Consider the following 26,615-nt stretch of genomic DNA (forward strand, 5'->3'; position numbering starts at 1 on the left):
TTTTTCTTCTCAATACTTATTTTTACAGATGTGTGTATGTACAGTGGAACTTAAGGTCTAGATTTGGGCTTTCAATTCCACAAATAAATAACAGAACAGGTATTACGGTGGTATGAGTACCGCTGTGATACTTGCTAATTAGGCATCCCTGTGCAAACATTCGGAAACCCCTCTCCAGAAATCCTGCGTTTGCCCCTGCCTTGTAAAAAGGAGGAAGGTGTTAATTTCTTTAAATTAAATTAAATTTAGCAGACTAAATTTCTTTAACTAGCTTTTGGTGATAAAATGTATCCTTTATGTATATTTACATAGACCTATTAGCTTAAACATTATTTCTACCTGCAGAAGGAACTACAATATATTTATGACCCTTAAACCCAAGTTCCTCTGGTTTGAGGTTCAGATTTTCTCATTTTAATCCTGTTAATTTTTCAATGGTCATGGGTTCTCTCTGGCATGTCAACCACATACCTTATTATTATTACGATCATGTCTTTTAGCTGTTTGTATATATATATATATATATATATATATAATCCCAATTAGAACTTCTATTTTGTTCAACCTCTTGTCAGGATTTACTTCAAACATTTTGTTGTAGTGTAGTGTGCATTATTGTATACTGTGTATACTGGTACAGATATCCTTATGAACGGTAAGATATATTTTAATACTGTATCCATTTTATACCTCATCCTTGCCAGAGGTTATCAATATTTGTTCATACACTTAACAATATCTGCTTCAATTCTTTCTTCTTCCATATTCCTTTCGTTACCCAAAGATTACACGGAGGACTAAAACAGTGATATTTGTCCAATCTGTGGCAATTTTAAGTCTAGACTGCCATCGTGTGTCTGCATACAGTACAGCATGCATAAAGATGTAGGCATAGTAGTGTTTCATACTCTGCATTTATGTTCTGTTATATACATAGGGTAATGCACCGCTTCTGTAAATTATAAGGATACTACAATTCAAAGATGATTTCCATAAACAAACTGAAGGCTGAATGGTACAGAACATGAAAATCTGAGGTGTTGTCTGTTATAATTTATAGTAGTGGGTGAGCTGCTCCTTATAATACAGTTTATACAGATATTATTTACAGGAGTTTATACATATACCGCAACATTTGTGTTTTCTTTTAACAATTTTTATTTATAAAATAAAAAGTTCTTATTACATTATATTTTGCTTTTTGGATACAATGTGCATTTTCCATATACGTCAATCTAGACTAGTACTGAAATATAATAAAGACACTTGTTTAATTTAAAAAACAAAACAAAACCACAAAACCCTTAAAAGCAGTTTTTAAAATATGTTTTTAAAATATGCATTTGACTATGGTCGTATTATACACCACTTTGTTATCATTTTTCATACCCTTCAAATTTAAGTGTTCCCAGTTTGAAATGGTGAGGCAGTGCAGAATATTTTAGGAAATTAGATGATTTTGTTGAAAGCAGTGTGCTGATGTTAGGACAAGACTGCATTTGACAGGGTCAGTCATTGTAATGATTATGGGATAATCTAGAGTTTGGAAAATAATACATAAATGCAGTCATGATTGTGTAAGTAAACCAGGGGTTAATAGATGCCAAATCTGAAAGTGTCTGTGTCCGGTCACATAGCTTGGTCATTTATATTTAGAGGCTTGCGAGTAGATTTACTAAATCTTTTAAAAAGGAAAATGAGGTGCTGCCCATAGACACCAATCAGATTTTAGCCATCACTTTCTAGAATGTACTAGATAAATGATAACTAGGGGCCTGATTCATTAAGGATCTTAACTTAAGAAACTTCTTATTTCAGTCTCCTGGACAATATCATGTTACAATGCAAGGGGTGCAAATTAGTATTCCGTTTTGCACATAAGTTAAATACTGTCTGTTTTTTCATGTAGTACACAAATACTTGATATCTTATTTGTACATTGAAATTTAAAGTTGATATTTGTGTGCTACATGAAAAAACAGTCAGTATTTAATTAAAATCCTAATTTGCACCCCTTGCATTGTAACATGGTTACAATGGGTAGATAACTAGCTGACAGCTGGCAAAGCATGCTGGGGATTGTAGTTTCACAACACCTGGAGTGTCACAGGTTAGCCATCACTGAGATAAGTCATGGAGAAACCGAAGACTTCCTTAGAGTGTCAGCTCTGGAACTAAATCTTAATCGTGGTCTTGGTAGTTAACAAGTAGGTGTTATCATGACAGTCATGATGAGGTGGATGGAAATGGAGGCGGGTGGGAGATCCCAAAGGGTCATTTACAAATATGGAGGTGTAATGCTTCTTTATATGTACAACAGTGTCTATTCGTCCACCAAGAGCATGTAAAAGCCCATTTCAAACATCTTGGTAAAGGTAAGGTGTGCTCAATTTTGCTGGATGAGTGTGCTCTGGAAAATGTGTATGGTGGAAACATTGTCATATCAAGTCCAACCTACTTCCATGACCACCACTTATTCAAATTTTTCAGTTTCTTCTTAAACAGCTTCATGTACAGCTGAATTAATCGTGAGAGGAGACCAGAAATGCTTTTATCACATGCGGCACTTATGAGTGTTTGAAGTTTTTTTTATTAGATTGATAGAAGTGTGCCTAGAAATAAACTTCTCCACTGATATGCAACTGGATGGCGTAAAGTGTGTTCCCTTTTAATTATGGGCAAGCCCTGATTCCCTGGGACCTCCGAGACGTCCTTTTGCAGACAGAAAAACGCTGTGTGCTCAACCACAAAGCAGTAATGCCCTAGGTAATGCCCAATCTCTACTAGTCATGCAAAAATAATTTTTAATTTCTGCATATTGGTGCAAAAGTTGATGCACCTGTGAGCCAAATCCATAATTAGCAAGGAATGCCCTCAACCCGCCCACTCTTCAGCTGGTGCAATTTACGAGTGTAGACATAACTGCATGTGATGTGGTGAAAACTTTTGCAGTTACTTTTCCCAAGATGCCACCAAATTAGCATAAATGTACTTCCCACTGAATTAGACATACGTGTACAAAAATAGGCACATAACATGACAAAAGTTCATATGCAGTGTTGTGTATTATAAAATGACCCTTATAGACTAAGAGCTGGAGATTGCAAGGAGCAGGGTCTTCTAACAGCACCGAGTAACTGCAGAGTAGTGATTTTAGGTTCCTGATGAACAAAGACACAGACAGAGATAGAGATTGGAAGGAGTGTGGTTTCAAACACAAAAGGGAAGTGAAGTTCCTGTAAGAATGATGCAAGAAGATTGTGTTGTCAAATTCTCGCTAATGTAATCATCTTCTTTTACATTCATTTCCCTCACGCTTCGTGTTTACTTTTTTTGCATAATTCTTAGCCCTTGTTACTATAAAACCCATTGCTAAAATAAGACTCTTTTAAACAATTAAATATAGAGCTTATTGAGAAAACAAAACACAGAGATTATGAATCATATTCACATTTATTAATACAGGATAAATAACAATATTAAATGATTGCTGCGAGAACGGCGGACCACCTATATCTCGATACAACAAATTTCACATTTCAGTTTGCTGACATAATTTGTCATTAAAGAAAAGATTAAATTGCGGAGTGACCAGCAAACTTCCCAATTATTGTTAGCAATAAAAATGAAAAATAAAAATGGGCAAAACAATAAATGTTCAACCATCAAAATAAAATCAAAACATGGCATCTACATTAACAAGACAATTTAATTGCAGCATAACAGCAAAATAATATGTTTTTTCTTCAATGAAAGTTAAGACAAATTGTTTCAGTTTTTGATACATCTTAAGGTATAAAGTGCACGCTGTGAGGTGATTGGACAGAAATTACAACTGTCAGCAGTTTGGTGATATATACACGGACAGATCGATGACTCTGAATCCAGCCTGTGATAACTCTAATCTGCCTTAGCACAGAAACTGGGAACTCTATAGGAACCCAGCACTGAGGAGAGGAGAAGCAGCATTAAAACATAAATTATAATTTTTAATTTCTTCTAATATCATATATAGTATTTTTTATATAGTATATTAAATGTCTTTACCTTGACAACAACTCAATAAGTGGTATATTTACTAAACTGCGGGTCTGAAAAAGTGGAGATGTTGCCTATAGCAACAAATCAGGTTCATTTATTTAGTACATTCTACAAAATGAATTTGATTGGTTGATATAGGCAACATCTCCACTTTTCAAAACTGCATTTTAGTAATATAGCCCCAAAGGTCATTAATGAACGTGAAAAATTGTGGAGGTGCTATCAAAAGCTATGTTTAATCTTTAGACAGCGTATAATATGGAGGGGTTAAAACGTTGCTCCTTTTGATGGAAGTAGCTGGCAGCATACAGGCGGATTGTAGAGCGCCGGTTATCTACCATTTTGTGCCTGATTCTGTATCCAGATGCAAAAGCAAGATTCAGTTTGTGAGATGATATTCTACTGCAGCCTTTTGTGATGCACAAGCAGATTTTTACCATCTTAGGTGGCAGTGATCAATCATTAGCTGATATTTTCAGTAGGACACATGACTTCCTATTTTATTTATGTTTCTACTGTTAGGCTTCTCCATGCAAACTTCAATATGTGGAATGTTTAAAATAAAATGTACTGCGTTTTCGCAATTTCTACTTTTGTAAATGCACCTAACTGCATGGACGAGTAACTGACTATCACAAAATGTCAAATCTTTCATATTATTAAGTAGAAGGCACTTGATCCTACTGTGTGTGTATGAAGGAAAGCATTGCTCTTCCAATTCTTCATGCTGACATCATCAAGTGGGAGTTGCTATTGCATCAGATATTCGTTACAAGAGTGAGAAAGCACTAGATTGACATTGCACACTTCCAAGTCATTGCCCAAGCAGCTGGGATTTTTATTGTGTGAAGTGACAAAAGAAAAGATTTGACATGAATAATTTAATGTGTGGACCAGACCCTCAGCAGTAGTTTACAGTAACATAATTCAGGTGACGTATGTGATCTGAACAGACATTGCTTTGACATGTGTTTAAACAGTGAATCCAGGACATGGGAGATCAGGTAGTAGGAGATACATAGGTCCAAGAAGTTACCTATTATTCAGCATAAATTATTGAACATCAGAATTTTATATGCGAGTTTACTATTCAGCTCAGAGTCTGGGTCACTCTGAAGTTGGTAAACCTGTGAAACTGGATATCCTGGCCCTTATTGTGCTTTATACTTAATGCCCATCAAGCAATAGGATCGTGACATTTGTCTTCATTATACTGACTGCTTCGTTGGTACCTATGAAATAAATAGCAGTAGCAGCATTTCCAGACAGAGGTGACGTGAAGAGTGAACAAGTAACCATGGCTTCAGTGTAATTGTAACACACTCTTACTGACTCTAACACCTGCTGTAATACCTGCCCTCTCTTCTCTAAATGTCTATCAAAGAGAGCACAGCACTGACGGGGAACAGCTAAACACTGAAAAGGAGGATCCCAACATGAGGAGAGACCCAGCAACAGAGTGAGGATCCAAACAATGAGGAGGAGCCCATCATTATGGGGAGGAGTTCAATAGAGAGTAGGCCCAACATTAGGAAGAGAGCCTATCACAGAGCAGGAGCCCATAAGCAAGAGAGGGGGAGCCCAACACTGAGGAAGACATGGCAAACACAAGGGGCGGGGCCCAAAATGCTGGAGGAGCACATTACTATGTGGAAGCGACCAATACTGAGGAGATGGCGCCCAGAAACAGGGAAAGGAGCAAATCACAGAGGAGAAGCCCAATGTTGAAGAGGAGCCGCCAAGCAATGGAGTGGAGCCCAATACTAAGGAGGAGGAACACAGCACCGAGGAGGGGCGTAGCAGCATTAAAATATAAAATATAATTTTCATTTATTTAAATATATTTAAAAAAGTCAATTATATTTTATTTCATTACATATCCCCCGGTAAAATTGTAATAATATTTGTGGGAATCGAATGTGCACATGAAAGAATGTGTTCTAGGTAATTCACATCCAGTCAGGTTTGTTAAAGAGGTAGAAAGGCAGGTTTTTAATTAATCACAGAAAATAAATGATGGTTTTTAGAGTCCAGGATTAGCTGCTTTACAGTCCTTACCTCCTGGCTCCAATATGTGGCAAATGTTGTGAGGAAAAAACCTTTAATGTGAATATAAGCAGCTTCCGAGGCTGAAGGTTCTGTCTTCACAAGGATCATGCTGGTAAATGAAGGCTCCCAAACTAGAATAACCTTTACTATAAGAGTTCTTGCTCGTCTTCATCCTCAGACCCGGATGGTCCCTGGCGGACCTCTTCATACCACTTGTTAGTCAGGCTTTTCATCTGTATTCGCCCATGGTGAAGATCCTGAATAAGATAAATAATAATAAAACAGAAAACATTTTCAGGTATTGCACATGCTGCAGCCCCAGAATTCATAACTGGAACTTTAGGCATAATGACAGAAGCAACGGGGACAAGACAATTTCACTCTCTCTCAAAACACATCCAGATGTGTGATGCCTCATCTAGAAGCCTTTGTAAGTTAGTTCACGCCTCAGTATCAATTCTATTCTTGATATCTTTCATCCCGCCCTCAATGCTGCGCTAAGTATTTAGTGTCTGTTGCAGTATCTTAGTATTTGTTCAGGTCAGGTTTAATAATTAAAGGACTAATTTCCTTCCTGCATTATAATACACACGCAAGTCCCTGACACTGCATACAAGAGGGGGGCGACAGACTCAGATAAATTCTAATAATGTAAAAAGAAGGATGATTACTGACACTATGTAAATAAAAGGGAGGAGACATATTCAGCAGTATTATATTGTGTAAAAAGAGCAAAAATACAAAATTATAACAGCACTGTCCAACTGTAGGTAGGACACGTTGTCACCCGATGAGAAGCTGAGCACAGAGTATGGGGGGCATAGGGCTCTTATGATGGGCTGACACAGGACTATAGTGGGTAGGAGTTATACTAGGCATGGGGACATTATACTGTGAACAGAGCTGTATGTGAGGGGTACACTCAGTATATGTTCAGCATGATACTAGATTTCACCATTCTCACCATACTACACAATGCTGTTTACCCTTCTTTCCTGGTGAATCCTGGTACAGACACACACACACACACACACACACACACACACATTACCTCCTGTGTCAGCCTCCGCGTGAAGAACGGGTTCAAATATTTGGCGTCCAACCACATGAAGCCTTTTAGGTTGTGCTGCTTGATGTAATGAGATTCATACTCTTCCTCTGTCAGCTCCGACAAGTGTTCAGATTCCACTGTATTTCCCTGAAAACAGAACATTGTGAAATGGTAGCATGATTCACAGACAGAGAGTAAGTGCAGTGCACTCATCCAATTGAACACAGTGATAAAACTCTCAACACTAGGAGTGGCATTTCTGCCAGCTCTTATATAAAATATTTCCTATTTACCTGACAAGTCATCTTATGCACAGTTTAGAATACTTGGTTAACAAACCTATTAAACCTACCTAACTAACCTTTTAATAGACAACATTTATTTTATAGAAGTTTCTCATTAAGGGTTATACATACTAGGATAAAAAATCAGCATTAAGGCTGCAGTGTGAAACAGGAGACAGGTGAAGGGAAAACGCAGCATGGGGGGCACAGTGTCAAGCATCTGGAAGAAAACATTAAACTTTAGTTTTGTTTTTTCTTAATAAAAAACCTTACACAATTGTATATGAGACTTATTCTTTCTCTTGTGGCCCACAAAATCTTTGATTATTTGGCCCAATTGGGGTTTTGAGTTTGACAAGCCTGGTCTAGAGAAAATATTCCATCAAACCTTCATTTTTAGCAAAGCTGGAGTGGAAAGACAAGGTTATCACTGAAAAATATATTTTGCTATTCAGCATATTACCATAAGATTAGGCAAGGTTAGTAATGTGCAGAAGAATATACACATCTCAAAGGAGACAGAATGCAGCTGAACAACAGTCCTACTGTGCCATAAGAGATGAGGTGGAGATTAATCTTATATGAGGGAAACCTTGGCCCAGGTTACAGCAGCATAATTCCTTTCTGCACCTCGCTGTTAACCCTCCCACACCACGACTGCAGGACATATCTATGAAAAAAGCAACCAACCATTTTCTCTGTCTTGCTGAGGTTCACATCTTTCTTGCTCTTTCTGCGCGCTTTGGAGTCCTCAATGTCAATCAGTCTAATAAGTGGCATGGTGCCCCCTCCCATGAGGAGGATTGTGAAGAGCACTATGATAATAGTGGTGGTGCCTATAAGCTGACGCTTCTCAATAGGTTCCAGTTCCAAGTGAAGGCTCAATGCATAAGGAATAGCTCCTCGTAAGCCTGTGAGAAGACATGGTGACAGTTTAAAGACTCTGTGGACTTTATTTTTTTGATTCTCACATATGACACATTTTATGGCCATATCCAAAATATACATGTTCAATCAATGTGCAGATTACATACAAGAGATGATATATATTTAAATATCTATATCTATTGATCAGCCACAATCTTAAAACCATCTGCTTAATATTGTGTAGGTCTACCTCATGCCGGCAAAACAGCTCTGAACCGTCAAGGAATGGACTTCAAAAACATAGTAGTAGGTTAATTGGCTACTATTAAAATTGACCTGTGAGAGTCTGTGTGTGTGTGTGTGTGTGTGTGTATAAAAATGAGGTCCCCACAAAGCTTCCCAAGGCTAATCAATGCAGGGCACCTTGCTGATATGCTCAGCATAAAAATCTGGTCCCCGCGAGACACTTATGTCGGTTCAAAAGTGTGCATGTGTCCGGAGTGTGTGTGTGTGCGCGCCACCACTAAAGGTCATACTTAAGCAGGCACATGCAGTGTTCCCACACTTTTTACACTCGACGGGGAAAAAAGACACAGTCCAATCCGTCTACTGCTGAAATTAAAATGGGGACAGTGGAGCATGACAGAGCACACCGGAGACTCAGAATATAGCTCGGAGAGAAGTGGAGGTGAGTATGCCCCTAACACTTCAGAGGAGAGCGGTTCAGACACCAGCAGTGATGCCCCTTTGTTCCACCAGTGGAGCAAAGTGCAGGTACCCAAACATGTGTTCTACGCATGACCATTCTTGACCTGCTGGCAGCGGTGTTTTAAGCACAGAGGGTCTGAAAGATGGAGCAGAGTCTGTCCAAGCGCTATCCAGAAACAGTGATGGCTCCAGGGCAACTAACAAAAAGCAGTACTGTGAGAAGGTTCTTTAAAAAATAACCCGGAATAAGGAACATGTTCACCGCAATGAGACCGAAGTAGCCTGGGACATGAAATTATCCAATCACTTAAAAGAAAGGTTCATGCAATTGACACATCTTCGCAATAACGGTAACTTTGTGCATAACGCTGAGGCGATGAGGATAGGACATGGCGTTTTGGTCCCGTGCAAACTTCCAGACAAAAAGATGGATGCCGAAGACTTCATGCACTGTGCAGCCTTTCAGGGCTTGATTGCAAGAAAATACAGTGGAGACACATGAAGAGTAAGGGCTAAACCAAGAGTCCACTCACTGTGCGCCTTTGCTCAGCCTGTTCCACCTGACATCAGTGGTGGCTTTTGTAAGCTCTTGTGCAACATGGCCCCAGATGAAATCTTAATCGTAGTCAAAAATGACTAATGCATCATGCAGATGGGACAGCATTTCTTCAACTGGGTCGGTTCAGATGTTGTCAGGCACGAGAACATCCGTCAGAAGATTAGAGAAATGAGCAGGCTACAGCTACAATCCAGAAGAGCTACCAATTTGGAGAGGATGGAAGACTTTACCATCCCATCAAAGTTTCTGCACGTAGTAGATGCTGTGAGGCTGGTAGCTGGCTATAACTAGGAAACCGGTACAATCAAGACGTCCTTGCTGGCATTGAAAGTTGGGCACGGCTTGCAAAAGATAGCGAGTATTGTGGAGTGCTGAGTAATAATGGAGGGCTGCACTGCTGCGGTTCAAAATGCATGCAACATCAGGAAGATGTATGAGGCAAGATGGAACAAGTTGATTTCATTGGCTGCCTTAAATACTCTTAAGGCGTCCAAGTGGAACATGCCTCAGCTCCTACTTTTCACAGAAGATGTGAAAAAGATGAGCTTGTAACTTGATGAGAAGCAATAAGCCTACTGCAGCGGTCTATCCACCAAAACTATGCTTAACAACTGGGCACTGCTTGCAATAGACACCCTGGCACAAGTGATCTTGTTCAATCAAAGAAGGCAAGGTGAAGTTTTCAAGATCTTGCCGACTACCTCATCAAGAGATATTTTGGAATCTCCACGAAGATGTGGCCCTAGCACTTTCCAAGGTTGAAAGGAAGCTTTGTCGGCACTTCACTTAGATTGAAATTTGGATAAAACTAGGGAGAAAATTCCTCATCCTGGTGACACTAGCCATGCACGACGCAAAAGGCTTCTCGCAGGGAAGTGTGAAAAACGAGGAGTGGATAACCAAAATGTCTACATGTTTGCCAGACCAGCTGCCTTGTCACACTTCAAAGGCTTCAATTGCATTTTCCTGATTGCCAAAGATTATGGGGCCAAACATCCCCACATGCTGTATTCCACGAGGCTTCGAAAGCACATTGTCACTCTATCAAAAGGTCCTCAACCTAAATGACCCAGAACTGGATCAGTTGGCGGACTTCCTTGGGCATGAGATCAGGGTGCACCATCAGTATTACCACCTCCCACAACGTACCCTCCAACTCGCCAAGACCAGCAAATTGTTAATGGCTCTCAAAAGTGTCAGACTGGATGAATTCAAAGGGAAGAATTTGGATGAGATGCATATTGACCCGTACGGTAAGTTGGAAATCTTGTGTCTGATGTATGCTTTTGATTTTTACCTTGGTCGTTTACATATGTTTCTTTTCAGAACTGGTCCAGCTACAGAGCGACAGGTCTGATAATGAACAACCCCCTGTGACAGAGGGACAAGTGGTTAAGCATTCGGTTGACACTTCCATGTCAGAAAATAGGCGGTGCAGGGACCCGGCAACACAGGACCAGCACCCAGCCAAGGCTTCCACAGGTCGGTGTAGCACACAGCTTTGTTAGGGAACACTTTGCCTTCTCTGCATTTCACAGAGTCGTGATGGACTGCTCTACTTCCTTTCAGGTTGAAAAGAAGTGCAACGAAAAACCTGGGACAGAGAGGAGATCCAAGCTGTGGAAAAGCACATGATGAAGTTTATGAAAACATGCTGGGTGCTTGGAAAGAGTGACTGTGCCGCATGGCTCATGACTGAACCACTTCCGATCTTTTAGTGCTGATGGTCGGAGGTGAAATTCTACATAAAGAACAGCTTAAAAGAGAGCTAAAACTTGTTGAAACAATATGCAGTGGTTGACCAGAAATGTAGACTCTAGGGCTATGTGACGGTCTATGCGGCGTGTGGATCACCCATATGATTGTTCTGTTGTCAGGGCATTAGGAAATGTTCCAGACATGGGTCCTCGCAATGTTATAAAAACAAGTGTGTGTGTGTAAGAAAATTAAGACTATAAGCTCCAATGGGGCAGGGACTGATGCAAATGAAAAATATGCTTTGTAAAGCCCTACGGTATTAGTGGCACTATATAGCTAGATGATGATAACAACTCCACAAGACCTCTTAAGATGCAGATCCTTTAAGTCCTATAAGTCACAAGGTGGAACTCCATGGCTTAGACTGGTTTTTCCAGAACATCTCACAGATGCTCGATCGGATTGAATTCTGAGGAATTTGGAGGCAAAGTCAACATCTTGAACTCTTTGTCATTTTCCTTAAACCATTACTGAACAATTTTTGCAGTGTGGCAGGGCACATTATCCTGCTGAAAGAAGCCACTGCCATCAGGAAATACAGTTGCCATGAAGGGGTGTACTTGGTCTGCAACTATGGTCGGGTAGGTGGTACATGTCAAAGTAACATCCTCATGAATGCCAGGACCCAAGGATTCCCAGGAAGAACATTGCTCAGTGCATCACACTGCCTCCACCACTTGTCTTCTTCCCATAGTGCATCCTGGTGTCATCTCTTCTCCAGGTAAAAGATGCACATGCACCCGGCCTCCACATGTTGTAAAAGGAAACGCGATTCATCAGGCCAGGCCATCTTAGCCATTGCTTCATGTTCCAGTTCTGGCAATCACATGTCCATTGTAGGAACTTTCAACTGTGAACAGCTTGGGCACTATGACCGGTCAGCGGCTACGCAGCCCCTAACCCAGCAAAGCACTGTGTGTTGCGACACCTTTCTGTCATAGCCAGCATTAACTTTTTCAGCAATTTGTGCAACAGTAGCTCTTCTGTGGGATTGGACCAGATATGCTAGCTTTCACTCCTCACGCGCTTTAACGATCCTTGTGTGCCCATGACCTTGTTTCCAGTTCACCGGTTGTCTTTCCTTGAATCACTTTTGGTAGGTACTAACCACTGTATACCAGGAACATCTCACAAGACCTGCCAATTTGGAGATGCTCTGACCCAGTCATCTAGGCATCACAATTTGGCCCTTTTCAAAGTCGCTCAGATCCTTAGGTGTGCCCATTTTATCTGCTTCCAACACATCAACTTCAAGAATGGACCGTTAGTTTGCTGTCTAACAAACCCGTTCTTCCGCTCTGTGTCTATTGCATCTGCCTGCCTGGAGTTTCTGAAGTATTGGTACTTTTTGTTTATTGTTCTGTACTGTTATACCCTGTATAGTCTACTGTTTGTACTATGTGCGGCGCTGCGGAAACCTTGTGGAACCTAACAAATTAAAGATAATAATAATAAATATAATAATCCCACCCCTGGCAAGGTGTCATTGTACTAGAGATAATCAACGTTATTCACTTCACTTGATAGCAGTTTTTATATTGTGGCTGATCGCTAATATATACACACACACACACATATATATATATATATATATATATATATATACACATACACACACACATACATACATGCGCACATACATACACACTCATATACACACACATATAGGTGACACTATATATTACACAGATGTGGTTTCCATTGTATGATGTCTACATTTGTACACCAGTAGCGGAGGGATAGAGCCAGGAATAGAGTAGACAATAAACACTTACCACTAAACCACATAATAAACATCATTTTTGGGTTGATTTTGTGATCCCGGAAGAAGTTGAGCAGGTAGGAGAGTGGAAATATATTAACTGCTCTCCCCAACAACACCAACACCTGTAAAACAAAGAAGAGTCAGTCTGGGAGCACAACATCCGGAGCCTATTTCTTGACAATTGTCATCTCATTTTCTTTCTTATGACATGTGCAATTGTATATGTTAAACATAGTTACTTATAATTGTTGTATATTATGGTTTATCAATCTGTTACAATAAGAGTTTTCACAATAGTAAAGTGCAATTCAATATGTAATTTTGGTAACAGAAAGAAATATTGTGCGTGTGTGCATGTATGTTAGGAAATTTAGAATATAAGCTCCCACAGTTAAGGGACTGATATGAGTGAGTTCTCTGTACAGCACTGCGGAATTAGTGGCACTATATAAATAGCTGCTGCTGATGAAATATAATATATTTCTAATATTAGTTATGTCATATTTATTTTCTGTATCTAAATTGTGGCTCAAGTTATTCAACCTAAACCTGTTAATCTCATTAATAGAGTTTCACAATTACAAGGATTCAAATGCCCCTGTGCTGCGATATATATATTCTATGGACTTCCCAGTCCTCATATTGGATAATCATGGAGCCATGGTCACATTGAGTGAAGATTATTCATGAACTGTATATATGATTTAATATGATTTCTACTTGCTTAACTGTGCTTAGTAACGAAGGTACTAATAATAAGTGTCAGGAGCTTAACAAATTGTGAAATATTTGAGATACACTTGTAGAGGAAGATTTTGTTTATATCAACCCCAGTGAAGGACAGCACAGGGAAACAGAAGTGTGTGTGTGTGTGTGTATGTATATATATATATATATATATATATATATATATATATATATATATTATTATTATTCATTTTTATTTATAGGGCGCCACAAAGTATCCGTAGCGCCGTACAAGGACAAACAATGGCACAGTACAAGGTGAAACAGCACAGTACAAGTAACAGTAAGCACTATAACTCTGGGGGCTCAGGCACAGCATGAAAGAGAGGGAGGGAGGGGAAAAGTGAGTATAGGCAGGTAACTATGGCCCAAGAGGGTGGGCACAGATGACAGGTTGAGAGTCACTGAGGGGAGCGGAGAGAAGTGAGAGGAGACAGAGGGCAGAGGGACTGAGAGGAGGTGAGCTGAGTAGCTGGAGAGCGCAGTTAAAAGTGATGGAAACAGAAGGTAGGAGAGCCCTGCTCAAAGGAGCGAACAATCTAAAGGGAGGGGAAGACAGACAGACACATGGATGAGACGGAGAGACGGGAGAAACGGAGACAGAGTCGAGGAAGGGGGAGAAGGGAAGAAGGGATGAGAAAGAGAGGTAGCCGACCGGTGGGAGTTTAGGCATGAGACTGGAAGGCTTTAAGGAAAAGGTGGGTTTTTAATGTTCGTTTGAAAGAGGACAGATTAGGGGAAGTTCTGATGGAGCGGGGGAGCTTGTTCCAATTTAGGGGAGCGGCGCGGGAGAAGTCTTGGATACGTGCGTGAGAGGAGATAATCAGAGGGGAAGAGAGGCGACGATCGTTGGACGATCGCAGTGATCGCAGTGTATATATATATATATATATATATATACACATACACACACACATTTGGAAAGCACAGAAGTGTGGGACAAATGACCACAGAGCATTTAGACATAGTACACACCCAACTCACGCCCCAGATACCCACCAGGTACACTGACTAGGAGTCACCCTTGAACATTGATAAATAGGACAAGTAATACGGGATTGGAAGCAGGTGTACAACCCCTGCCCCCAAAATGAACTAGGTAAGGAGGACCTGCCAGTACAGCAAAAAGCTCCTAAACACATCTATGTTCCACATTTTTATTTATTTTTTTATTGTTTTCTCTTACATTTCATTTACTTAAACATATATTTTTATCTGATTTGAAACTATCTATTTCAAACAATGAAAGAAACCAACAGTATTTTTTATTTGAGGTCTTCCCATAAATTATTTTTTTTTTTTTAAACTCTAAAATTTATTTAAAGAGGAAACAACAGGAAAAGATACAATCAACAGAATTGACATAAAAATATTAACATTCAAGATGTCTCCTCTATGTTTTATATTTTTATAGCGGTAGGGAGGGGGGAGGAAAAAGAAGGGGTGGGGGGTAGGAAGGCACAAATTTTGATAACAGTATAGCTAATAAATAAATGAACAATCAAACTTGGAACATTGCTAGAAGAAGCTTAGCCACACACTTGTATATACTACCGAAAAGAAAAGTAGCATACAAACCCTTCTCACCAGTGGCGCACCATATCCAGCCCGGGGGGTCCGGAGGCGGCCCAAGAACTATATTCCATCTGCAGGAGAAGGAGCCGTATTGGATAGGCAGCTACGGCTTTCTAGTAAATACCACGGGGCCCACACCCTATCGAATCTATGTGGTTTATCATGAAGGTAGCACGTTATACTCTCCATGCTTGCGACGTGTCTTATGTAGGACCGTATTTTCTGCATAGAGGAAACCCTAGGGTCTTTCCAGTGCTTTGCTATTAGGGATTTGGCAGCTGCCAAGATATGGGATATAAGCTTATTTGAAGGCCCACTCTCATCAGGTATGGGGCGAGAGAGAAGGAATGACCATGGGTCCTTACTTATCTGTTGTTCTGACACAGAGTTTATGATTGTAAGGACCATGTCCCAGAAAGGAACTATGCGGGGGCAAGTCCACCATATATGTAGCATCGTACCTCTCTGGCCACATTGCCGCCAGCAGCTCGGAGTGGTCGTAGGAAACATTCGAGACAGCTTATCAGGAGTATAGTACCACCTATAGTACACTTTATAGGCTGTTTCCTTAATTAGTGTAGAGATCGAGCTCTTGGCAACCCCCTCCCTGATCTCCTCCCAGCATAAGTCGTCTGGAGGAGGGCCCAGGTCGCTTTCCCATTCCCGCTCATGTCGACCTGGAGTGTCAAAAGTGTAGTCTATGAGCCAGTTATATATCTGGGAAATAATCCCTTTAGTGAGAGGTGAATGTAAACACATATATTCAAAGGAGGTCGGAGCCCGGAGAGCCTCCTGGGGGGGCATAGACATGGCGAAGTGTCGAACCTGGAAGAACTCAAAAAAAGCGGACGAAACGGTTCAAAGCTATGGTGAAGTTCCGACATAGAAGCCCAAGTTTGATTGACTACCAGGTCCGAGACCACCCGTATTCCCGCCCTTATCCAATGTTTAAATTGCTGCGTGGAATTGCCAGGAGGAAAGTGTGGGTTGCCCCAGAGAGGAGTCAAAGGTGAGATAGGGGAAGATAATTTATATTTGACCCGACATGAGTCCCAAAGGGATAAGCAGAATTTGAGGGATTGAAGAGAGGAGGCTGCTGGTGGTCTATCCACATTAGCCAGGCCCCAGAGTGATGCCATAGAGGGGACCCCAACATAGTGGGTCTCCAGGTCCACCCACGCTATAGACTGGTAAGGGGCATAAGTTACCGCCACCTGGGACAGATGGGATGCCAAATAATAAAATGTAATATCTGGGAAGCCCCTACCTCCCCGAGCCCTGGGCTTTTTAAGCACTGCTGTTGAGATTCTAGGGGGCTTGGCACGCCATATAAACTTTAGGAAGGAGGAATGCAAATCTCTAAACACAGAGTCGGGAACCCTCACCGGAAGAGTCTGAAAAAGATATAGAAGTTTCAGGACCAGGTTCCTCTTAATAGCGATAATCCTACCCAGCCACGATATGATGTAGCTCTTCCAAGTCTCCAAGTCCTGTTTGATTTTTGACAGAAGGGGGGGAAAGTTTTCCCGATACAATCTATCATAAGTTGAGGTGATATAAACTCCAAGATATTTGATCTTATTCGCCTGCCAGCGTAGTGCAAAGTAAGTCTGTAAACTAGTCCTGAGGGAAGAGGAAGCATGCAGGAGCAAGGACTCTGACTTACCAAAATTAATTTTGTAGCCAGACAGAAGGCCGTATTCATCCATAAGTTTATATAGGGCGGGTAGAGACTCCTGAGGATTCATCAAAGAGAGAAGTATGTCGTCCGCAAAGAGAGAGATCTTAAATTCCCGCGGCCCCACTGTCACACCTGAGATCGAAGTCGACTGTCTAATCATCGCCGCCAAGGGTTCTATCACTAGTGCGAAAATTAAGGGCGAAAGGGGGCAGCCCTGTCTCTTCCCGTTGGAGAGGGAGAGGGGATCCGATAAAGATCCGTTAACCAAAACCCTAGCTGAAGGAGGGTTATAGAGGGCGGATATCCCGGTCAGAAATTCAGCCGAGAAGCCGTAGGCCTTCAAAGCAAGGGTCATAAAATCCCAAGAAATTCGATCGAACGCCTTCTCGGCATCCAGTGAGAGCATCAAGGCCGGGAGATGTCTTTGGTTAATGATTTGAACCAGGTCTATCGCACGGCGGGTATTATCCCTGGCCTGGCGACCCGGGATGAACCCCACCTGATAATAGTGTATTAGGCCTGGGAGGACTCCGTTCAAGCGGGTGGCCAGGATCTTAGCATAAATCTTAATGTCGACATTAAGGAGGGAGATGGGACGGTAGATTGCGCAGTCGCTGGGGTCCTTCCCCTCCTTATGAATGACTACAATACGTGCCTCTAACATCGATTTAGGAAAGGGATCTCCATGTAAGACAGCATTGAACAGGGTGCGAAGGTGGGGGACCAGGGTCTGGGAGAATCTTTTGTAATAAGCTGCGGAAAAGCCATCAGGCCCCGGAGCCTTAGAGGTTTTTTGAGCCTTGATGACTTCCAGTATCTCCTCTGACGTGATCTCTTCATTTAGTTGCCGAGATAGATTACTAGAAAGGGTAGGGAGATTCGCTTGCCTCAGAAAGGCTGCTATAGTGTCTGCAGGGGGAGCACTCCCGGGATTTAGAGCATCCAAGTTATATAATGAGGAATAAAATTTTTGAAACTCTTGCCCTATTTGGTCAGGGCGGTATATGGGTGAGCCTGAAGGAGACTTTAGGGCCATGACATTGTTTTGAGATCTCTGAGCCCTCAGACGGGTGGCTAATATTCTATCGGCTTTATCTCCTTCCCATAAATTTTCACTAACTAGTTTAAGTCTGGGGACTGTGAGCCATAATCTTTCAGTCCTGTAATTCATGCTTGATTTTGTTGAGTGTTTTGGATTGTTGTTATGCTGAAATATCCAAACCATTTTTTAGCTTCAGTTTCTGTATTGACTCAGAAATGGTAGCTGTTGGTATTTGTTGATATTTGTTGATAATCCATTCTTATTCCCACCCAGACAATATTTCTGTTGTCTATGACTGCCAGAAGACCCCAAAATCTTACACAGAGGTGGTTTTGAAAGGTTGGCAAAGTTTTATTTTCTTCAAATGTATCATTTGTTTTCAACAAATGAATCTGTTGTGGCCAAAACTGAATTTATTTTTCATCAGCCCATAGCACTTTTTCCCCCAAAAGTTTCTGGTTTATCTAAGTATTGCTTTACATTCGTAAAGATGGTGACTTCTGTGATGAGGATTTAATAACGGTTTCCTCGTCTATGCAAATATTTTTTGTATAAGCAACGCTGTATTGAATGCATTAGTTAGTTGTGAACCAATTAATCTCTTCTGCAGGTCCTTTGCAGACATATGTGGGTTCTTTTTTGCAGATATAACCAGTTTCTAAGTAGTTCTATTGGAAATTTTTCAGGGGCTTCAAGACTTTGCTTTGACTTCAATAGTTAGTTCCTCTTTACATCCATTTCTAAATTATGTTTCTTACAGTGGAAATTCAAAGCTGGAAATGTTTAGATATATTTTTACTGCATTCCCTGCTTTGTAACAATCAATTATCTTAATTTTAAAGTCCTCCGTCAACTGCTTTGAGAAGCCACATGGCTGTTGAGTAAGTTTGCACGTTGGCAAAACCATGTTGCACTGGAGGGGGAGGTAAATTTAAAATGTGGGGACAGATATATAGTTGGGAAAGGGTATGTCCTAGATATCAAGTATGTGTGTGCTACATGAAGAAACAGTCAGTATTAACTTGTGTACAAAATAATAAACTAATATGCACCCCCTTGCATTGTAACATATGCAGGAGAAAACTTACTTATTTCTTGCCTTGCTTTCCCTAATGAATAAGGCATAGAGACAAAGAGAGGAAGAACACGAGAGGCACTCCTATTCCTATAGTAATGATTATGGGTGATTAAGTTGCAACAATAGCAAATATTAAAACTTAAATTTTATTGGTATCTATTAAAAAGCAGCGAAATATAAAAATGAAAAAATGTATATGTTGTGTATTAAAACAACTAGTACCCAAACTCACGGCAAAGAAGAGTATCATATAATAGTGATACACACAGAAGGGAGTATATTCCTATACTTAAGATAGGTTCTTGCTATAATTTCCAAAAACAAGATCTTGGTCTGTAACAAAGGGATTATCTGTCCATAGAGGATACTTATCTTATTGTTAAATGTTTATTATAAATGCCTCACTAAAGAGCATCTTATTATATCCCCTAATATTCAGCACATATTTAGATGTTCTCATATATGGAATAAAGTGCCTGTTTTTATTTCACAGGTGGATATCATAAAAGGCAGATCTATTACAATAATATGCCTGTTTCTATTCCACAACGATATATCATAAGGAATAAGTCAATTAGTAACCAGTGTTGTAAATAAACACCTCACTGTTACTGGTATTATTCAAGGATCCTATTCAGTTACCCCTGAAAATTCCTTCTTGTAGTATTAATGAGAAAAGGTATTGATGTGCTGCCCCTAATTCCTGCTAGGTATTGTGCACAGAGAGTACTTATACGGGGAGAGTCAGATACAGATCCCCTAGCATATATGATGAGCTATCAGGTACCACTCGTGCACAAATCTGACCTAACTATAATGACCGATCAGACCAGAACTATTCTCCTAATGGAAAGAACCTAACGTAAGTGTGAACAGATACCTTCAGCGCGTATCTGATATCACACGGCTCCCATCTCCGGCAGACCGTCCGAGTTCAGTGCCGCTTGCCGGGTACTAGTGATGTCACAGCTGACGTCACTACCCTGCTCCCTAACAAACGTTTCGCAAACGCTTTCTCAAAGAAAGAATAATGAATAAGGCACAGAATGTGTAAAAAACCTCAAAGACTCACAATTGCTAGTAAATGCAAACCTCTGCCACCAATAAGACTCAGCTCAAGAGCTGACACTCTAAAGTAAGGGGTTTATCTGGAATGGGTGCTCTTCATCTATTGGGGTAGGCTCAGGCTCCATAGCAGCAGAATATTCCACGGACAATATTCCTGAAGGGTGCAGAGAAGAGTAAGCAGTCTGTGGTTTCCCCATGCTGTTTTAGGCCTCAGATGGGCCTATGATCTCTGAACTGAAATCAATGTCACACATATGACTTCTAAAACGGAGTGATGTCATACATTTCAGAAAAAAGCAGAGTCCAGGCTCCACATTTACCACACCATTGTACCAACTAGTGTTCCTAAGGGAGGCACCCCTGCCCCTGCTTGCACTCCATGAAGTGCGTTGCAGGGACCCTCCAGAATCACTGTGAAATAGGTAATAGAGAAAGAACAACAAAATACTACACTATACTGGCAACCTGAGATAAAAATAAACCAGGTGAAGGAGGGGGGAGGGTCACACTATTTACCTTCCAAGGATGTTTCTTTTTTCAGTCTGTACTCAGTTGACTAGGGAGTTAACCCATTTGTTAAGGCTGCCATGGCATTGATAAAGAAAAATCATAAAACCCACAGACACAAAGGTTCAGTCCGGTAAGTGTGAGCTACACGTCAGAAGACTTTGGATTTATTGGAGCAAAGTGGCATTTCTAATATCCCCTGTTAGTTTTGAATCAGAAAAAGCATCCAGCTAAATGTGGACGCGTGTAACACAACCATTAAGCACACACAGCAAAACGAGCGTCAGCGTTTAGCTGGATGCTTTTGCTGATTCAAAACTAACAAGGGATATTAGAAATGCCACTTTGCTCCAATAAATCCAAAGTCAGTTTGGAGTATATGATAGGTAGATAGCAAGTCACCATCTAATAATTTAAAAGCCTGGGTTTAGCTATGCGAACTAGCAGGCTAGCTAGGCAATCTGGCCTGTGCTATCTCCAAATACTAGCCTACTGTCATCATCCAATTCCAGACGTGGTTTATGGATTGATTACCGAGGATAAATTTTCTGGAGGAATCCGATTGATAAATATGAGCATATTGTATATCTGACCTTTCTGATAAATATATTCCCCTTACACTATTGAGTATATGGTAAACGGCGCATTAAGCTGACTTTAAAGCACACATTATTTGTTTTTGTGATTATATATTTCTATATATCGCTGGTTTAATACAATAGACAATAAAAGTTAAGTTTTAATTTAGGTTCCATGATATCCTCAATTAGCCAAATTTGAGAGCTCAAGTGCACCTAACAACGCTTTTCCTCTTTGTTCTCAACATATATTATTACAGAAATAGGTTGCACCCCTTGTACACACTACAGACAGGATTAGATCTGCTTAATAGTATTTATGGGCTGCTGATCTCATTCACTGGTGCGATAGGACAATTGTCCTATTTCTCCCTTTCCCACTAGATATGGATCACCTATTTATCACAGCCAGCATTACATTTTTCAGCAATTTGTGCTACAGTAGCTCTTCTATGGGATTGGAAAAGACAGGCAAAACTTCCTCCCCACGTGCAAGAAAATGCCTTGGGTGTCCACGATCCTGTCATATGTTATACTTTCTTGGACCACTTTTGGTAGGTACTAACCACTGCACAAGACCTGCCATCTTGGAGATGCTCTCACCCAGTCGCCTATCCATCACAATTTAGCCCCTGTCAAAGTCGTTCAGATCCTTACACTTGCCCATTTTTCCTGCTTCCAAAAGATCAACTTCAAGAGCTGACTTTTTACTTGAATTTCACAGAAAGATCCCCCAGCACACTGCTATAGTCAGCAAAACACCTGCCATTTCTACTGTAGATAAAAATGCAAAAGTCTTAGTTGCACACATATATGTATGGCCCAAATATATGGGACTCTCATTGTTTAGAGTTAGGACCACCTTATTAGCAAAAGCGCCGTGGAGTGACAGGATGGCTTTAACATACATTTGCAAATGTGTGCAACTAAGACTTTGCATTTTTATCTACAGTAGAAATGGCAGGTCTTTTGCTGGCTATAGCAGTGTGCTGGGGGATCTTTCTGTGTGTTTGTTCCTTTTAGGATAACCCCACCCTTTCAAGCACCTGCTATGAGCCTATAAATTGATTGAGCAACTTCCACTTCTGTATTTGTTTACTTGAATCTACCTTACAAATTACCTAATCTTTACATTTTCTTACAAAAAATTTTAAAAGGTTAATTTTACCAGACATTACTTAAGGGATCTAATTAAAACACACCTGGTACCTTGAAAAAGACCCGCTCAGGGTTCAAACACATTGGTTTTAATGAAGTGTTTTTCCTTAATTCTAAAGAAATCCGTTAATGCATGTTTGAACGACAAACATGAAATACAGCAAGTCAGGAATCCCGTGTTAGTCGTTGTGAATTGCGAATGTTTGACTGTTCAAGGGTTGGGTACGGTATTCCGGAGCTTGGAATACAAACACCCACTATAGTGACAAAAAAATCACGATGACTGTAATATCGACATCATTTAAATGTATACTTACCTTAACACAGACAGCAAACATTTCCTAAAAACACTGCAATGAGACTGGTGAATTTGACCTCACGCAAGTGAGCGACATTCCAATGTGTAAATTTAAAGCGGCAATAGTACCAGCTGCAGCCTAACATTAAAATGCAGCTTTAAATGTTGATGTTGCTCACTTGCATGACATCAAATTCAAGCGCCGGCCTCCAGTATCTTCGGAATTCGCACCAGTCGCATACCAGTGTTTTCGGAAATCTATGCTGTCTGTGTTAAGGTAAATCCATTTACTTGATGTCATGTCGCAATTACAGTCATCGTGTTTTTTTGTCGCTGTAGTGGGTGACGGTATTCCAAGTGCCAGAATTTCAAGTGCCGCTGTTCAAAGCTGATATCTTTCCATTATGTGGTAATTGTACTTATAACATTACTTTAGGATTTACTGTATTTAAAAGAAAGTGAGATGTGCAGCAAATCCACAATGATTGCCCAGATTTCTATACTCTGGACTAGCCGTAATAAGAATTGCATCATAATCCAAGGATCTGTAGGTTCTTAAGTTTTTTATCCAATCTTTTTGCTTTAGTTTAAATAAAGGATCATATACATGAACAGCGGTCCTCTTTATTTTTCTCTTTGCCCCTTTATATCTGAATATGAGTTATTGTTTTCAAGAACGGTTATAGATCAATTATACAACTTGTGTCTTTATTATTGGAGTTTGGCGACTACCAGCAGAAGAAGCGAGGAATGAAAAAGTAGATATGGAGAAGCAACATAAAAATTTCTGTGCTCCAAATAGTTACCATTTATTTATTGAATTTGCTGCCTAAAATATCCCACCCCTTGAAAGGTGCCATTGTAATGAGATAATCAATGTTATAAAGCCACTCAGGACAGGGTGGCAGTGCCTCTACAGTCCATACCCTAGATATCTGACATCTATTGCTTATATTTCCATTCTGTTGTGAGGACAGCTGGTCGCTGTGCACAGAGATGCTGCTCCAGGAGCACACAATCAAATCCCACACAGAGAGGTCATATTTTACAGATTACCAATATCTCTTAACTATTCCAAAGTCATGAAAAGCACTCAAGATGCTGACTGATAATTTCTCAGAAAGGTCTCCCTTGTCTTTCGTAGCCTATAATAATACTTATTCGCCTCTTGAAATGTTTTGTGCCATCAGAACTGACACTTACAACACATAACAAGTATATGGTGTATACTTACAATGCACCAGATCACAAAGGAGATCTCAAACTTGTGAGGAAAACTGAATATCGAGAGGCCGAGGAAAGCAAAAACACATGTTTCTGAAAGAGAAAACAGAAATCTAAGCAAGTTCACAAATGTGTAACCCATCACTGTATGGTCACATTCCACCTACAATACCCCACTAGATGGTCACTTTCCACTTACACCCCCGTTTCATAACATTCCACCACATCATAACTGTATGATCACATTACATCTTCACCACCATTCTACAGACGCATAACAAAGTTAAGTGGCTTCCGGTGGCAATGTTATATATTTATGTTCTCTATGTAAAGCATTTTTTTTAACGTAAAACATTAAGAGTTAACTACCTGAAAATTTCTGGCAGCTGTGATAGAGTTGGTGCTCTGATCAATAGGAAGCTACAAGCTTTCCAACTGCAGCTTCCTATTGGTTGATGTGGTCACCTCCCAAACATTCAATTGTACATTTACCATCTATACACACTAACACTGTACAGTGATATTCCATCCAAATCACTTCCATAGATTATTGTACGTGAAAAACTAAAAGCCTATTTAAGACACATTTGGGTGTGGCTCACAAGCCAGCCCTTGCTAGATGTAAACCCCTATACCTGGGAGGTGAGTGCATCTAATTTTAACTGCATTTTAATGGTGTTTAAAGCATATAGGTCAGTGTAGAACCTGCATATAATGAGGTGCCCTTGACATTGGGATGCAGGCTTAAATCTTTTGATCAAAATATGAACTAAAACCTCATGTTTTCATTTTGCTAGACACACACAGATATGGAGTTTAAAGGATAAGCGCTGACAACTGTCTTTTTTGTTTTGTATACATATATGGGAATTTATATTGCCACGCAGCTGGTACCACATACAATATGGGATATACCAAGCGCGGGCTTATTGCCAAGCAGCTGGTACCATATATAATGTGGGATATACCGAGCGTGGGCTTATTTTTCTCTAAAAGACTCGGAGGCCTCAATCACAATGGTCAGCTCCCACTTGTTGATCTTGCTGTGATTCTGCAGGGCCACACTGACAAAGTCACCATGGCAGTCCATCACAAAGTGGTCATTGCTAATGTATTTCTCGACTCAAGAGATACCAAGGGGGTCAGGAACATGGCAATCATGGATGACATTTCAACAAGATGTACTCCTGGGAAACAATCATGCATGTGGACAAAGTTTATTGCCCCCATTACCAGGGGTCAAGCAGTCAGGACACAGTCTTGAGGAGTAAATGTCTGAGTATCACCCAGCCAAGAGGAAATGACCCAAGCTGAGAGCCAATCCGGATTACCCTGCAAGATCTGTACATCGGAGTCAATGCTCCCTAGCAACATAGAGAATTTTGTTTACTGCCAGCCTGATACTGTGCAATTGCATGGCAATATTCTTGTCCTTAGTTGGAAGCCAGTACCGGAAGAGTGTATTGACCATGATGACCATCCAATAATTGAGTCAGGACAGCTCAGTTATCTGATCCATCTCTGCAAGGCATGAGGCACCAAGCTGACTGTGACCTTTTAGGTATGGATGTGTCCTGGCATAAGAGGCAAAAGTATTGTATTGTCAATTGGTCACAAAATCCTTCTGGAAAAACACCACAGGATGGACTAAAACACTGAAACATCTGACAAAGAAGTATTTCTAGCTCAGAGTGAAGGATGACATCTGGATCTTCAGACATCTTGTAATACTTCCCAGTACATGGTTGCACTAGAGGTAATGTTGATATTCACCTCAGGTCCTCACCACTAATTGAGGTACATTTTCAGTGAGTGGTTGAGTACAAACGGAAGAGGTACATCCTCGCCATAGTGGATTAGGCCATGAGGTATCCTGAGGCTATGGCTCTGTCCATGAAGAAAGGGCAACAGATGCTATTACGAGTTTTTAATGAGGCTCTACCTGATCAAGAGACATAAAGCAAGATAAATGCTTCAATTTCTCTGTTCAAAGTGCAGTTAGGCAATATGACTCTAAAGCAGATGCTATGGGCATTTGGAACTTCGGAGGGGGGAGACTGGGTGCACTACTTGCCACACATCCTGTTTGCTTATGGGGGGTGCCACAGGAATTACTATATGGCTGTAGATTCTCCGGACCCTCAACCTGCTCTGGGAGCCCATGGGGTGTCTAAAGGCTTTCTAAAACCAGGTGCGCAGTGGTTAGCAATGCTGTCTTACAGCGCTGGGGTCATGAGTTTGAATCTACCATGGCCCTATTTGAGTGGAATTTGAATGTTCTACCCATATTTATATTGTTTCTCTATAGGTACTCTGGTTTCCTCTACTCAATCCAAAAACATACTGAAAAGTTAATTGGCTTCCCAAAAAAGTGTGGTGTGTGTGTGTAAATGATTCCACAGAATAGCAGCTTAATGTGCTCAAAATGGCTTTTGAGCCATTGAGCCTTATTGCAACAATGCAATAATGTAAAGTGACTTGAGTCCCAATGAGACAAAGATGCTATAAAAATAAATAAATATTATCAAAGAGAAGCTGAACCCCCACTACTGAGTGTAAACACCCATAAGGGTAACT

The 26,615-nt window shown here is 40.6% G+C and overlaps 1 protein-coding gene across 2 annotated transcripts in view; it reads right to left on the minus strand.

Moving 5' to 3' along the window:
- Positions 1-3,434: 3,434 nt before the first annotated feature.
- The window catches only part of SLC9A8 (solute carrier family 9 member A8), a 72,023-nt gene continuing 48,842 nt past the window's right edge, over positions 3,435-26,615 (minus strand). For both annotated transcript variants that reach the window (XM_075176414.1, XM_075176413.1), the window contains 5 exons: positions 24,049-24,131; positions 13,093-13,204; positions 8,116-8,336; positions 7,142-7,288; positions 3,435-6,347 (listed from right to left, as the gene is read on the minus strand). In XM_075176414.1, coding sequence (XP_075032515.1) covers positions 6,237-6,347; positions 7,142-7,288; positions 8,116-8,336; positions 13,093-13,204; positions 24,049-24,131 — 674 coding nt within the window. In that variant the 3' untranslated portion in view covers positions 3,435-6,236. The remainder of the gene's footprint in view (positions 6,348-7,141; positions 7,289-8,115; positions 8,337-13,092; positions 13,205-24,048; positions 24,132-26,615) is intronic.

This window comes from Mixophyes fleayi, chromosome 6 (assembly GCF_038048845.1).
Source record: "Mixophyes fleayi isolate aMixFle1 chromosome 6, aMixFle1.hap1, whole genome shotgun sequence".
NCBI classification, from domain to species: domain Eukaryota; kingdom Metazoa; phylum Chordata; class Amphibia; order Anura; family Limnodynastidae; genus Mixophyes; species Mixophyes fleayi.